This window comes from Nannobrachium achirus (assembly GCF_963921795.1).
Source record: "Nannobrachium achirus genome assembly, contig: SCAFFOLD_453, whole genome shotgun sequence".
In the NCBI taxonomy this organism is placed as follows: domain Eukaryota; kingdom Metazoa; phylum Chordata; class Actinopteri; order Myctophiformes; family Myctophidae; genus Nannobrachium; species Nannobrachium achirus.
Genome location: NW_027664760.1, coordinates 1 through 14,151, shown reverse-complemented (window position 1 = coordinate 14,151; position 14,151 = coordinate 1). Strand labels below are relative to the sequence as shown.

Sequence of the window (14,151 nt, the reverse complement as noted above, 5' to 3'; positions counted from 1 at the left end):
TTTGAGTTTTTCAATCAGAATAGAATGATCGACGGTGTCAAATGCCTTCTGGAGGTCCAGCATGACCATGCCGCAATATTTGCCATCGTGAATTTCACGTTTGATGTAATCATTCAAATAGATGAGGCATGTATCTGTGGAATGGGACTCTCTGAAGCCAGACTGGAACTCGTAGATCAGTTTATTCTCTTCAAGATATTTAGCCACCTGTTCATAGACATTTTTTTCCATTACCTTAGAGATGGAACTAAGGTTTGAGATTGGCCTGTAGTTGCCAGGGTCAAGTTTACTGCCTTTTTTGTGCAGGGGGGTTACCTTAGCTAATTTGAAGTCCTGGGGGACATAACCCTGCTTGATAGATAGATTAATAATATGGGTAATGATTGGGGCAATGGTGGCAGCTGAGTCTATGAGAAATTTGGGGGCGATTTTATCATGGCCAGCGGCCTTGAATTGAGGTAGGGTGCACAGTTTTTTAAACACTTCATCAGTTGTCACCGTGGCAAGTTTAAAGTTGTCTTTGCATACCCCAAGGTTCCTGTAGAATTTCAAGATGTGCCTAACACCAAACAGCCCAGATGGAGCGGGCAGTTTATTGACCAGATTTTTGGCCATGGAGGTGAAGTAGATGTTGAGATTTTTGGCTAGATCAAGACTGTCAGTGAGGAGGGTGATGGGAGTTTGGATGGATATGTTGCTGGCTATGGATCTAAGTTTAGCACCACAGCCTAGCTGGGTTTTAAATAGCTTCCATAGGTCTCGTGGTTTGTGGATGTTTTCCTCAACTTTCTCATCCAAGTAGTTTTTTTTGGCAGAAAGGATTAAGGAGGTTGTCCGATTTCTCAGTTTATTAGCCTCTAAACTGACTATTTGTAATTTGGCTTCAAGGTGTTTATTGGGGCCTTTTTTGAGTTTGTGATTATATTATATACATTGTGTGTGCAAAGTTTGGCATCGATAGGGCCAACGGTGCCAGAGATAAGAGTAGCCCTGGGCAAAAGTGTGTAAACTAAACTAAACCTTGGCCAATGTGACCCTGGGTGTGCAAGACACTTTGAGCGCTTTGTTCCAAGAAGTAGGCCAGATATAGGCCACGCTTCGCGTCCCGGACAAAGCCAGATGTTGGAGCTTAGCAAACAGACGCTCCAATGTTTTCAGGGAGCAGAAGTTCATAAAAACACAAGAACACAGTCGTGTCCGCAGATATCGGAACGGTTTGTTAAATGGACTTATAACTTGCAGAGAGTTTAGGCCTACATTCATTTGCAAGGGGCTAAAATCCATGGAAAGGGGGAGTGGTTTACCAATTTATAGTTAATTCGTAGGTATATGAAAATCTAATAGAACCTTTATTTTATACCCGAGAGATCTTATTTCTTTTGTTGATGAAAAAATATTTCTGTTTGTAGTCTTTTTCTTTCAGCAATAAATGAACAGCATTAGAATTAAGCTTTGCTCTTTCAGAGTGGGTCTGAAAGTGTATAGGTAGGTGCTGCAATTGGATAGTTAGCAATTTAAAGATTTCCGGTGGGATTGGTTGAAAAAGGTGCAACTTACACCATTGGCGTAGGACAGATTAAAATGATTGTGCATAGGCACTCGGGTGGCACACTATAGAGGATGACACGGGAGTGGATAGAAAAGATCATGTCCCGTCCCAATCCTGGGCCAGAGTAAAAAAATAAATCCTGTCCTGTCCCACTCCTGTACAATGACTCCTGGTCCCATCCCGCTCCTGGTCAAAATCACTCCCGCTCACTTCCCGCTCCCGGAAAAAAAAGAAAGAAATATATCGCGCAGATGTTTTTCCATTTTTAACCATATTATATTTGATATCATGTTTATTATTATATAATGTATGATTTTATAATGTTTGCAGTTCGAAGACCTCACTTTCTGGCACTGTTTATTTCTGCGGTTTGATTAACTGGTCTGGAATGATTCCCACTCCTGCCCACTCCTGGTGATTTTCATTCCTGTCCCGTCCCGATCTTGGCATTGATACAAATTTGACTCCTGTCCTGCGGGAATCCCACGGGACCCACGGGAATTCCTGTCAAATGTCATCCTCTATAGACAGGTTTCTTGTTTACAAACATTGAGACTAAATGCACAGCTGAATGTATCATGTAATCAATACCCACCAATCCCCAAACCTGTTGTTTTGGGGAGCGCTGCATGGTTTCTATTTATTGGCTAATTTTGGTACCGACCCATCAGTGTGACGTGGACCAGAAACCTGTCTATGGCACAGTGGTAAGGTCCCTGCTCACCACCACGGGGGTTGTGGGTTCAAATCCACCCTGGTGCATCCGGCTTTGTCGGGCGTCTATGCGAAGCAATTGGCCCGTATTCGGGGGAGGGAAGCCGGGTGGAGAGGGATGGTGATATTTGTCACCTTATGTATTCCTTTGAGCTGGCACGGCACCTGTCAACAGGGAGTGTTGTGCGGGAGGAGTAGGACGAAGGCCCTACACATCCTCCCGGTGGGGGCTCCTCACTGGCAGGTGAGTCAGTAGGATAGCATGTAACTAACGACATGGAAATGTGTGTGGGGAGGAATTAATTGACATAATCACAAAATTGGGGAGAAAAGCGGGGTAAAAGAATATCGCCTAGAAAAGAATATTATCCATATGCGCGTTTAACCAAGTGACCTGCCCAGGCCTGGTTCACGAATACTGCATCAGCTGGTGACCTGTGAAGCTGCTCCAGTAGCTGAGGACTATAATGAAAGACATGTGATTGACTTAGGTGCGTTACATGACTTACATTTTGGGGAGTTAGCTCTAGCAGACTCTTACAGCCAGAGCAACTTAATGAGTAACACAAGAGAACAAGTTCAAGTTTAAATGACCAAAACACTTTTATCACAAAAGTAAGGAGTGCAAAGGTCAAAGCCACAGTGACCTGACAGTAGATGGAGATATAAACCATAGACTGTGAAAAGATATGGACAGTGGAAAGCTTTTTTGGCCATTGTTGGTGCCGCCATCATTGTAGAAATCAATGTTTTAATTTGTAGAAATGGTACCATCTCGAATGCTATTGGCTGCCAACGGTCACGTGCAAACGCAGGGATACATGGGACATTGTCTTGAAACGAGGCTTTAAACTAGCGGCAGGAACCATAAAGTATTTATGACAATGTTTATTAAGGTAAGAAAATCAAATGTAAAAGTTCAGGGGAAATTAATGGAATCCTATGGAGAACATGTTGCTTGTACCAGAATAGCGCAACTAGCGGCTAATCGTAGGAACTTTCAGTTCCGTGTTTGCTTCATTTTAAATCGGGACGACGCCCTGATATAAACCCTAGAATGGTATTTTATGATAGTTGGGTCTATATTTTTCACTCAGAATCAGCATTAGGCCTTAAAGGGCGATTTCACCCATTTTCACCCATTTCACCCATTTTCAACATGTCTTTATATAACAGTGCTATAACACTTATGCTTATGGTAAAATGGTAAAAATTGTCTCATTGGAGGGCCTTCAGAAACCCGCCTGTCAGTGACACCATCATTAGGCAGGGTTTAAAAATATATATATATATATATATATATATATATATATATATATATATATATTTAGATTTGTATTAAGGCAAGAACAATGGATTCTGTTATAGCATGATAATCCCTAACCCTAAGCCTGCAGTCTTTTCTATTAGCTTGGATTTCCCATCGGTGTCACTGGTATATAGGCAGGTTTCTGAACTGTCCACGGGCCTCCTCCGATAGACAAAATTAAAATAGTACCATGATGAGCATTAGGGAGGACCAATTATACGAAGATATGTTTAAAATGGCTGAATTAGGCTGTGAATCGTTTTTACAGGGCCCAGCTCCGAGTTGCCTCTTTTTAGAGCGGTTTTAAAGGAGGGTAGAGAAGTACACTCCAGGCCGTTCCACGCGTGAGAATGAATTCAACCCCTTGTCTGAGCCAAATCTGGGTTCAACGTGATTCGTTTTTGAAGTTAGACTATTGGTAGCCTATCTTAGTGGTGTAGCGCAGTGGTTCCCAAACATTTTAGCCTGTGACCCAAAAGATAAATGTGTCTCCCCGGGACCCATAGTGACAATAACCTATCTATCAGACCAGGCCCATTGCAAGTTGCTGTACTCTGTCCTCTACCCTGAGCCAATCCAAAACCAGCAAAATGAGCAAGCAATAAACGACTTCTAGGTGTGAGGCCAAGCAGTAACCTGACCAGTTTGTTTTGAGATGTTTGTTTTTAAGGCCTTTGAGGTGATATATGGTACCATGTGTGGACTGCATTGTCATAGATGGCCTTGAATGAGTCTCTGCTAGAGCCTTCAATGTATTCTTACTGACCAACGGGGAGATCCTGTACAAAAAAAAGAACGTTTTTGATTAGCCTACTGCACTTTAGTTGCCATTTTGTCACAGGAAAGATTTGCTTCTAAAATGCAACCCATGTAGGTAGGCCTATACATTTAATCTTTACTTTTCTAAAGAGGGGGGGGGGGGGGGTTGGGGAATTAAAGGAGGCCTAATAGTTCACTCTAGAACTATTCTTTTTCTTTATTTATTTTTTCTATCAGTCACACACCCCATGAATGAAGCTTTGAATTCATGGACATTTATTTTTTATTTTTGTCGCAGCAAATCATTTGATGACCGGAGTGGAGTGGAGTTAATGGAGACTAGCCTACTGTACCAAATAGAATAAAACAAATCTGGAGCGAACTACTCCTTGAACTAGGCCTACTCCTGCATGAAGCAGTGTTGCCTGCCCTGAACCCATCCAATTAATGATTCATTAATTTACATGGCACGAGAGTTGTACAGTAGGCTAGGCCTATAGCTCATAATGTTGTAATAATAACAATATAATACATGTATATTACAATGCACTTGTTATATGAATATTACAAATTATAAGGTAATTGTGTATTCATAAAAGTTTGTATATTATATTTTATTGTATTTTATTGTGTTGTAGGCCTATTGTAGTCTATTATTATAAAACAATTCGCGGACTGCCTGGACTTAATTGGTTGGAACTGAAGGCTTGAAACCGATGGGTAAAGTCGCGTGTCGGGAAAAGAACAGATCTACAAGGCTTGTAGATCTGTTCTTTTCCCGACACGCGACACCGCCGTACCGCGGAGAGCCCACAGAAACGCCCTTGTCGTCCTGTGGGCGGGGCCTGTTCTGTTATTATCTGCTACAGATGGGATTTATGGCTCTTTGAAGTGAGCCGGATCTCTGGGATCCGTTCCTTTCAAAGAGCCGTTCAAAAGACTCATTTTAGTTAGGCCTACTTATCACTTTGTAGATTTCGATTATAATTACAAATCAATGCAACCCTATACATTTCGGCCATATATATAGACCTATATATAGGTCTACATTTCAGCCATTTGAAAATAGCCGATCTACAAGCTCACAATGTGTCGTCGCGTAACTCGCATTGCGACGCATTGTGAGCTTATAGATCTGCTATTTTCAAATGTTTTTTTTTCCCTACATTTTATTCACTGGAAAACTTGTGAAAAATGGGACATTTTGCATAATGAGTACTTTTTATAATATTGGTAGTCTACTTTAAGTGCATTTTGATACCATTACTTTTGCTCAAGTAGGCCTACATTTTAATTCCAAACTTCTATTTTTGGCAGTGTATTTCTACATTGCAGTATTGATACTTTTACATAATAATAAGTAAAGAATGCACTTTTCCCCCCACATATAGACTACTGTTCACTTAGAAAGGAACGGCCGGGTGGCTGGTATCTCCCTTAGTGAAGGGTGAGAAGTTCAGTCACCCGAGAGAGACTTGGAGTAAAACCGCTGCTCCTATAGACGGGTTTCTTGTTTACAAACATTGAGACTAAATGCACAGCTGACTGTACCCAGACAACACAGCGACATAACGCCGATGCCTTCTCTCCCTCTGTAACAATGTAGGCGCTATGTAGCGTCGGGAGCGTTTGCTCATTGGGAAGATGCATTTGCGACGTCGCTGCGCAAACGAGGAGCTAAATTGGCAAGCGACGTCGCAAATGCATCTTCCCAATGAGCAAACGCTCCCAACGCTACATAGCGCCTACATTTTTACAGAGGGAGCTACTAGGTCGCTGTGCTGTTAGGGTATCATGTAATCAATTCCGTCCAATCCGTTTCATTGGCTAATTTTGGTACGGACCCTGCGCACGCATCTAGTTTTATCAGTGTAACGTGGACCAGAAACCCGTCTATAGCCTGGCGTTGCTCATACTAATTCCTCACTGCGTGTTCCACTACCAACAGGGGGTGGTGTTGTGCAGTCTGGTTTATTAACCAGGCTAATGCTCCTACACTTGGAAAGGAGTCAGCTTAAGGGCCATTTAGGTTCCTATAGTTACGGATGGATGATTTTGTGTACGTTTGGGGTTGAGAAGGAACTTACGGTAATTGCGTCGACATGCATAGTTCCGTCCGTTCTCTGTGTTATATACGGTTCAATTACATACTGTATCCAATAGATGGCACCCAAATGCATCTTCCCAATGAGCAAACATGTTGATAGGCATCGGCGATTACATGCATTAAGTAAATAGCCTACAGCCGTGCTGTGCGTTCTTTCAATGGCATCGTACTCTATTTTCACTCCATAGTTGATGTCCCTGCACGCCGTCGCCGTCGGAAAATGCTGTTATTAAGCCTATTATTAATATTATTATTTGGATAAAGTAGAACAACTTTTAAAACCAATCATAATCATTTAAAATGGTATCATGATCTGACACTGGCACTTTGCTGCTTCTGCGTTCTGCCTCCGCTGCTGCTGTGTGCACTGCAGTCTGCAGTTGTACAAGTGGCAACAGGTCTGCGTCCTGAACGGCTTGTTCACTGTTCAGCGTTTGTGATTTATTTATTTTTTACTTCCTCCTACTACGAAATGGATACCAGAAAAAAAGACAAAACATTTCTCCCTCTACTGCCCCCACGGTTGACAAAAGTTCGCCACGGGTACTTCATGTGTACGTACGTTTTTATCGGTTTTAATCCGTTAGGTTGAGTGTTGTCCGTAACGTTACGGACAGAGACAATTACGTCCGGAGCTACGGAGAGACCGGATCAAAGTACTCTCCGTCTCCGTTCGTTATGTATCCCCGCGTTGTTTATGTACTACTATGCATGGTACTTTAGGTGGTTATTGGGGCATCTAGTACGGATGCCCCCCGAGCGCCTTCCTAGGAAGGTCCTCTATGCGCTACCAACTGGGAGGAGACTGGCTTGGGAACGCCTCGGTATACTCCCTGAGGGAGTGGAGGAAGTTGCTCAGGATTAGGAAATCTGGAGGTCTCAGTTGGAACTGTTGAGGTGGTTGCACACTGCACTGGGTGTTTTCGTTGCGTTTTGGAAAACCGAAAGCCGGAGGCCAGGGAGAGAGAGAGGAAAGAGAGAGAGAGAGCAAGGGACTCAGTGCAACAGCTGCGTAAATCGGAAAAAATCAACCCTGGTCCGAAAATAAATACGAAACGGGTTCACGCGCTCCGAAATTCACTCCGATATACGGCCCGAAAAACGCAGCAGTGTGCAAAGAGTCAAAGACCTTTACCCCCGCGACCCGATTCCGGATAAGCGGTTGAAGATGGATGGATGGATGGATGGATGGATAGAAAGGAACGGCTCCCTACTGCTAACCGGATCCCATCGTTCATTTCAAAGAGCCGTTCGAAAGACTCGATTCGCTCGCGAACGTCCCGTCTCTACTACCTACCATGGGCCAAACGGGGCTAAAAGTAAAGAGAAGAACTTTGACGTCTCGCCACTTTTCCAACCGCCCCACGGCCCACTCCGCGCCTCCAAACGACAACATTTAACTTTTATCTGTCTATCTGTTGGTTCTTTGCGGACCCCCTCGGAGCAGCACGCGCGGTTTTAACTGCCAAACGAGTCGATAAAAAGCTCCTCCCGGGGTGGTGAAGAAGAAGAGCCGAAGCTAAAGCTAACGCGGCTAACTGCTATACCACCAAGACCAGACGGAGCCCGGAGGAGTTGATGGCTTAACTTTTTTTCTTTCTGACAGGAGAAACTGGGGGGAAACGAGCAGAAAGCGAGCAGGACGACGCAAATAACGGCTATAACGGTCGGCGGCGGTGTCATAAAGGCGTAATAAGCATGAATAACGCCACGTATGCGGGGCGCAAGAGAAAAAAGCCCCAGAAAAGGTAAGGAAGAATTGGGACCCGCCGTCGTACGACGGTGTCTCGCGGGCCCTCATCAAAAAAAAAAAAAAAAACACACACAAGCCCAGATCTACAAGACCCCAGAGCGCGCGTACGTCGCGGACGCTGCGCGCCCTGGGCTTGCAGATCGACGTAATAGTTTTTCGGCCCGCGGTACCGCCTGTACGGCGGGGCATAAATCTGGTATTATTATTATAGGCCACTGGTTTCCCAAACGCTGGGTCTGGACCCGCTTCTGGGTCGCGGACACACATTTGCATGGGTCCCTTAATTTTTGGTTTCCTGCGTTTTGTTTTGAATTATTTCAAAACACCCCCCCCCCCCCCCCCACAAAAAAGAAGAAGAAAAAAAAACATTCCTGAAAAAGATTTTCATGAAAAAAGAAAAGAAAAAAAAGTGATTTCATAACAAAGAAAATCCATGAATACGAAAACAAACGATTAAGAACTAGTGAAAATAGCAGATCTACAAGCTCACAACACGGTGCGAAGTGACGCGTTGTGAGCTTGTAGATCAGATTCACTAGTTTGGGTCTCTTTTTGGGTCTCGAGCTAAAACGTTTGGGAGCCACTGTTTAATACAGGATAACTACGACACGTCATTTTCTATCATTTTTTTTCTCTCCCCCTCCCCCTTTGTTTTTCATGGGGCAGCTTAAACTTCTTTATATCCGGTCATTTGTTGCCGTGACCATATAGAGGCTAATGCTGTAGTAGCCTACTCTTGTCATCTACGGTAATCGTTTCGCCTAGATTTAGATTACCATACATGACAGACGGTGGAGCTTTACCCTAAATATGACATGCTTGTTTTAACAGTCCTAACTCTACTCACATGTTTTACTTACAAAAGTATCAATGCGGCAATGTGGAAATGCTCTGCTACAAGTAGAAGTCCAGTATTCAAAATGTACTTTAGTAAAAGTACAAAAGTGTCGGCATCATTGTGAGCTTCTAGATCAGCTATTTTCGAATGGCCCGTAAGGGCTGAAGTGGTTACTGTGTTTTGTAATGTAGATAAGTAACCAAGGTTTTCATATAATTGTAGTGGAGTAAAAGCACAATATTCTCCTCTGAGAGATGCAGTGGAGTAGAAGTAAAAGTACTGAAAATGGATAGATAGATGGATGGATAGATGGATAGATAGATGGATACCTTTATTATCCCAAGGGGGGAAATCAGTCGCCCAGAGGCAGCAAAGCAGTTTAAGGTTACAAAGAAGTATGTTGTGATACAGTGAAAAACAAAACAAGGCACAAAAAAGAAGAATATATACATAAAGTGTTGAAAAGCAAGTCGACGCTCATAAGTGTCACATCACAACACAAATAGCAATACTCACGTGGCCAGACTGTTGACTCGCGCGATTTGTAAATGCTCCCGTCATACAGTCTGGGGCAACGGAAGTCTTATGATGAGTATGGGATGAAGCGGATGTGACGCACCCGCTCCCTTGGTGCGGTAGCGATAACGAGTCCTACTGGAAGCGCTATGTCTTCTTTCATTATTTTTGGGGGCGTTATTTCGTCTCTTTTTGGTGTTGTTGGTGTTACTTCCAAATGTTTTCTTAAACTATACATGAATTACACGCTTTAAAAAGAATATGCCGCTCGAATGACTTTGTCTGTGCTAGTGTGTTTCTGTTATGTTTCCAATGGGACTACAGTTGCTGCAGTGACTACTTCCGATACTCGCCGTTCGGGAGCTGTAGTTCCAGACTCTATATAGCAGGGGTTCCCAAACTTTTTAGTCTAAGGGCACCCCATAAATATTTGTTTAATCCGAGGCCCTACATTATAATTTTCACTCCCAGCACCTTATATTTATAACATATCGTCGTTGTCGGGTGGAAACCTGGTATGTCCAAAACCGTTCGTTTTGTATTTATCATCTATAAAATGTACTAAACTAGTGAAAACAGCAGATCTACACGCACACTGTGCTTGTAGATCGGCTGTTTTCACTAGTTTTGTGTGACAGATTTCTGCCTGACAGTGACGATATTTTAATGATTATGTTGCAAGGAAAACGGTGAGATAAAAGCCATTTTGGTTAGAACTGACTGAAAATAACTTTGTACTTCAAGTTTAGTGTCCAAATAAATTCCAAATATTATCAAATGATCTCCCGGCACCCCCTGGACTGCCGTCGCGGCACCCCAGGGTGCCCCTGTCACCCCAGGGTGCCCCTGTCACCCCAGGGTGCCCCTGTCACCCATTTTGAAAACCCCTGTTATATAATAGCATTCAGAGATTGTGGAATAGTTGTCTGGCTACGCGAGACTAAAGCACAACTAACTTTACATCCTTCTCCTTCTCTCTTCTTCCTCCGGGCTCTACTGCAGTGCCAAACAGAGGCCGGCAGACAGCGTCAACGTTGTGGTCAAGTCCAACCCTTCCAAGAGGCACCGGGAGAGGCTGAATGGAGAGCTGGAGAGGCTGGCGGCCCTGCTCCCCTTCCCCCAGGATGTCATCTCCAAGCTGGACAAGCTGACCGTCCTCCGCCTCTCCGTCAGCTTCCTCCGCGCCAAGAGCCACTTCAGCGGTAAGCCCAGCAGCATTGTGATGGTTTCACGCCGGTGCTTGTCCGTAATGTGTCTGCTAGGGCATTCGAATATCAAAGTCACTATTCGATATTGTTCACCGAAGTCGAATATTCGCTTATTTCTTTTATTTTATTGTTTTCTCTTTAAGAAAATCTATAGTTTATAAAGCTTGGCTAGATAGGAAGTCATAAGAATGAGTTGTCAATGCCCCTGGTATTTTAATATTTAAACATATACTTAATATTTGACAGTTTGGCCAGTCATGTCGAATATTCAACTATTCGAATACTTTAAGGTCGAATATTTAGAATACTAAAAATCACTATTCGACGTGAATGCCCTAGTGTCCGCGCATGGACAGATCCTTGTGTCAGTGGCAGAGACCTGTCCATGTCCGTAGGCCTGTCACAATTATGACGTAATCGTCTAATCACATTTATTTGAGATAATCACAATTATTTTTGGATAATTGTCATAATCGTTTTTACATTTTTTTTTTTTTTTTAAGATTTGTTTTTGGGCTTTTTATGCCTTTATTTGATAGGATAGTAGGCTGACAGGAAATGGGGAGAGAGATGGGGAATGACATGCGGCAAAGGTCGTCCGGATCGGGAATCGAACCGGCGACGCCAGCAGGCATCATAGCCTAGTATGTGGTATGCGCCTTGACCACTAGGCCAGAGGGCGCCCCCGTTTTTACATTTTTAATAAGATCTGAAATAGCAGTCACTTTGTGACGCGTTGTAAGCTTGTAGATCAGCTACTTCTGATTTTTCACGTGTATAACATTTTTAACTCATTGACTGCTTTAACACAAGTTTCCCGAGTTATCCCATATGTCCACACCGCCACGCAAGGGTTTCTCGAGTTTTGGTTGTACTTCCTTCTATCTACTAGGCATGATCGCGATCGCGACATTGCATGTTTGACCCCCATACCAGCCCCATCTTTCAAACATGACAGCAATGTTTGTTTACATTTGAAGAAAACATAATGGCTGCCATCTCATGAATGCCTGAACGGATTTCCAAGCGGATTGTTTTGTTTGAAAGCTATGAACAGCGTGCACATGCGTGGTGCATGATCCGTGCACTATGAATTGCATGGAAGTCTATGGAGACTTGTGGCATCCTGGAACTTCAAAGAGATTTTTAAAAATGCAGCGAATGAGTTTAAATGTCAACATTTTCTTTCTATTTAAGTTAAGTCATATCTGCCCTGTGCCATTTTTGATTACAAAGCTTAAAAGGCAAACAGAAATGAAAATGTTATTGACATGTTCCAATGTTGAACGCCAAACTCACAATAGACCGTTTGTCAGCCTTCTGATTGGTCCCTGAGACTCCCTGACTGGCCAACCAGAAAAAAACATTCACTTTTTGCTATCGGGGGTGGAGTTTGTGCAGTGGAGAATATTGAATGTGGCTTTCAACAACTGTCCGCAGTGCGCGACACTAGGGTTGGAGGCGGTAACCGCCGTACCGCTGTACCGCGGTATACCGAGGTCTACCGCGGTGTCATTGTGCTTACCGCGGTAAAAAGACAAAAAAAAAGGTCTATTTTTTATTGGAAAACAAGCGAGTTTTAAAACGGGGGAGAAGCGAGGACCGCATGCGCTCCATGCCGCTCTGCTCTGGGCCGTGTACCACACGTTGGAAGCCACATACGTCACTCAGACACAGACCTGCACACGCGTGATTCCTAAACCCACCAGGCTTGAGTTAAGACCCGCCTCGTGGAAACGCGAGGACTTCCAGGAGTGAGGCGGGTCTTAACTCAATCCTGGTGGGTTTAGGAATCACGCCCTGCACACAGAGCAGGGTACGGAGCACAACTCTATGACGGAGCAGCATACACTTTCTCTGTAATCCACTCGACACAAGGATGTTAATACATACCTTGTGTTGTGGCATACCTTTTTTTATTCATACGGATTACTGGCGGAGCGCGGGCCGCGTGGAGTAAAACCGAAAATGAAACTATTTTACTTTCTCCACCGCGTCGCACGTTGTGCCCTGTACGGCGCGTCAGCGATTTTATAACCTTTTCTGTCAAGTCTTGTAACTAAAACCTGTATATAGCAGCACTCAATCACTGCGATTTGAGAGTTGAGACGTGACGTGAGTTTACAGAATCACTGTACACGATCTGACTACCCTTCCTCTTCTGGTTTGTTCACACAGCTGTTCGTGTCTGAAAAGCCCAAGTAGCTAGCCTACGTTACTATGGTAACCCGACAGTGCAGAACTAAAAGCTCAGAACGCGACGCGGATGCGATGTGTTGTGAGCTTGTAGATCTGCTCCTTTGAAAGCCAGACCCGCTGTGCTGTACAGAGAAGTATAACTCGGGCAGTCAGGCTCGTGTCTCCTCTCCACTGTGGAGAGGCGACTTTTGGGAAGATGATTGCAATATTTTGGCTTATCGCCAAAGCTTAATTAATAGATATGGGGGTGCGGTAATTACCGCAGTACCGGCGGTAAATGGAAGACGGTAATCGCGGGTAACAAAATGTCCATACCGCCCCAGGCCTACGCGACACGGAGATCGGCCGGTACGGTGATAGCGACGGCAAGCGTCAAGCGATCTCGCTCATCATAACGAATAAGCTTCAACAAACTAGTTCACATGTACCTTATCAATGGTCTAAGAGTCACGATTGGGTACATATAATTTAAATGGGCAGAATTACGAAAAGCCAGCCTATTATGTGAGAGAAACATTCTCTCTGTCCTCTTCCTAGTACCCAAGATGCAATGCGCTTCTCTTTCTATCTCTGATCCAGAGGATTAAACTAATTAAAACATTTATTTTTCGGGGGAAAACTACTGTTTTGCTATGTAATTACTGTACCTTTTTCTTCCCTTTTTATTAATATCACGTAGATGTGTTTTTTGTGGTACTTTATATAGCTGTAATGAGCTATGAAGGGGAAAAAAATCCCATCCACTACCACTATAAAAGAATCTGCAAAGAGGATTCTGTCCCACTGGGATTAAACAAATTAAAACATATATTTTCGGGTAAACCCCTGTTTTGCAATGTAACTACTGTACCTTTGTCTTCCCTTTTTATTAATATCACCTAGGTGTTTTTCCTTTGGTACTTTTATATAGCTGTAATGAGGCTATGAAGGGAAAAAAAAATCCCATCCACTTCCACTATAAAAACAATCTGCCCAGGGTTAATGTCCCATCATAGTAACAGGGCAGAATGGGGCGGGGATTTACAAAAGGGTTTAATTAACCGTTAATCGCAATTATTTGAGTGACAATTAATCGTGAGCTAAAACTTTCCAGCGGGACAGCCCTTCTTGTCCCTGGCAAATTGGCAATAGATTTTGTATTGTTTTACGTAACATAACAGTGATGTTTTTATAAGACCCAACTACTGCATGTCAGTCTC

General features: G+C 43.5%; 1 protein-coding gene across 1 annotated transcript; it reads left to right on the top strand.

Annotated features, from left to right (window-relative positions):
- Positions 1–7,752: 7,752 nt before the first annotated feature.
- On the top strand, positions 7,753–10,747 carry LOC308280810 (aryl hydrocarbon receptor-like; the record flags this gene model as incomplete). The annotated part of the gene is made up of 2 exons (XM_080755127.1): positions 7,753–8,186; positions 10,548–10,747. Coding segments are annotated over exons 1-2 (250 nt in total), but the record flags the coding sequence as incomplete, so codon positions are not given.
- Between the last annotated feature and the right edge of the window lie 3,404 nt (positions 10,748–14,151).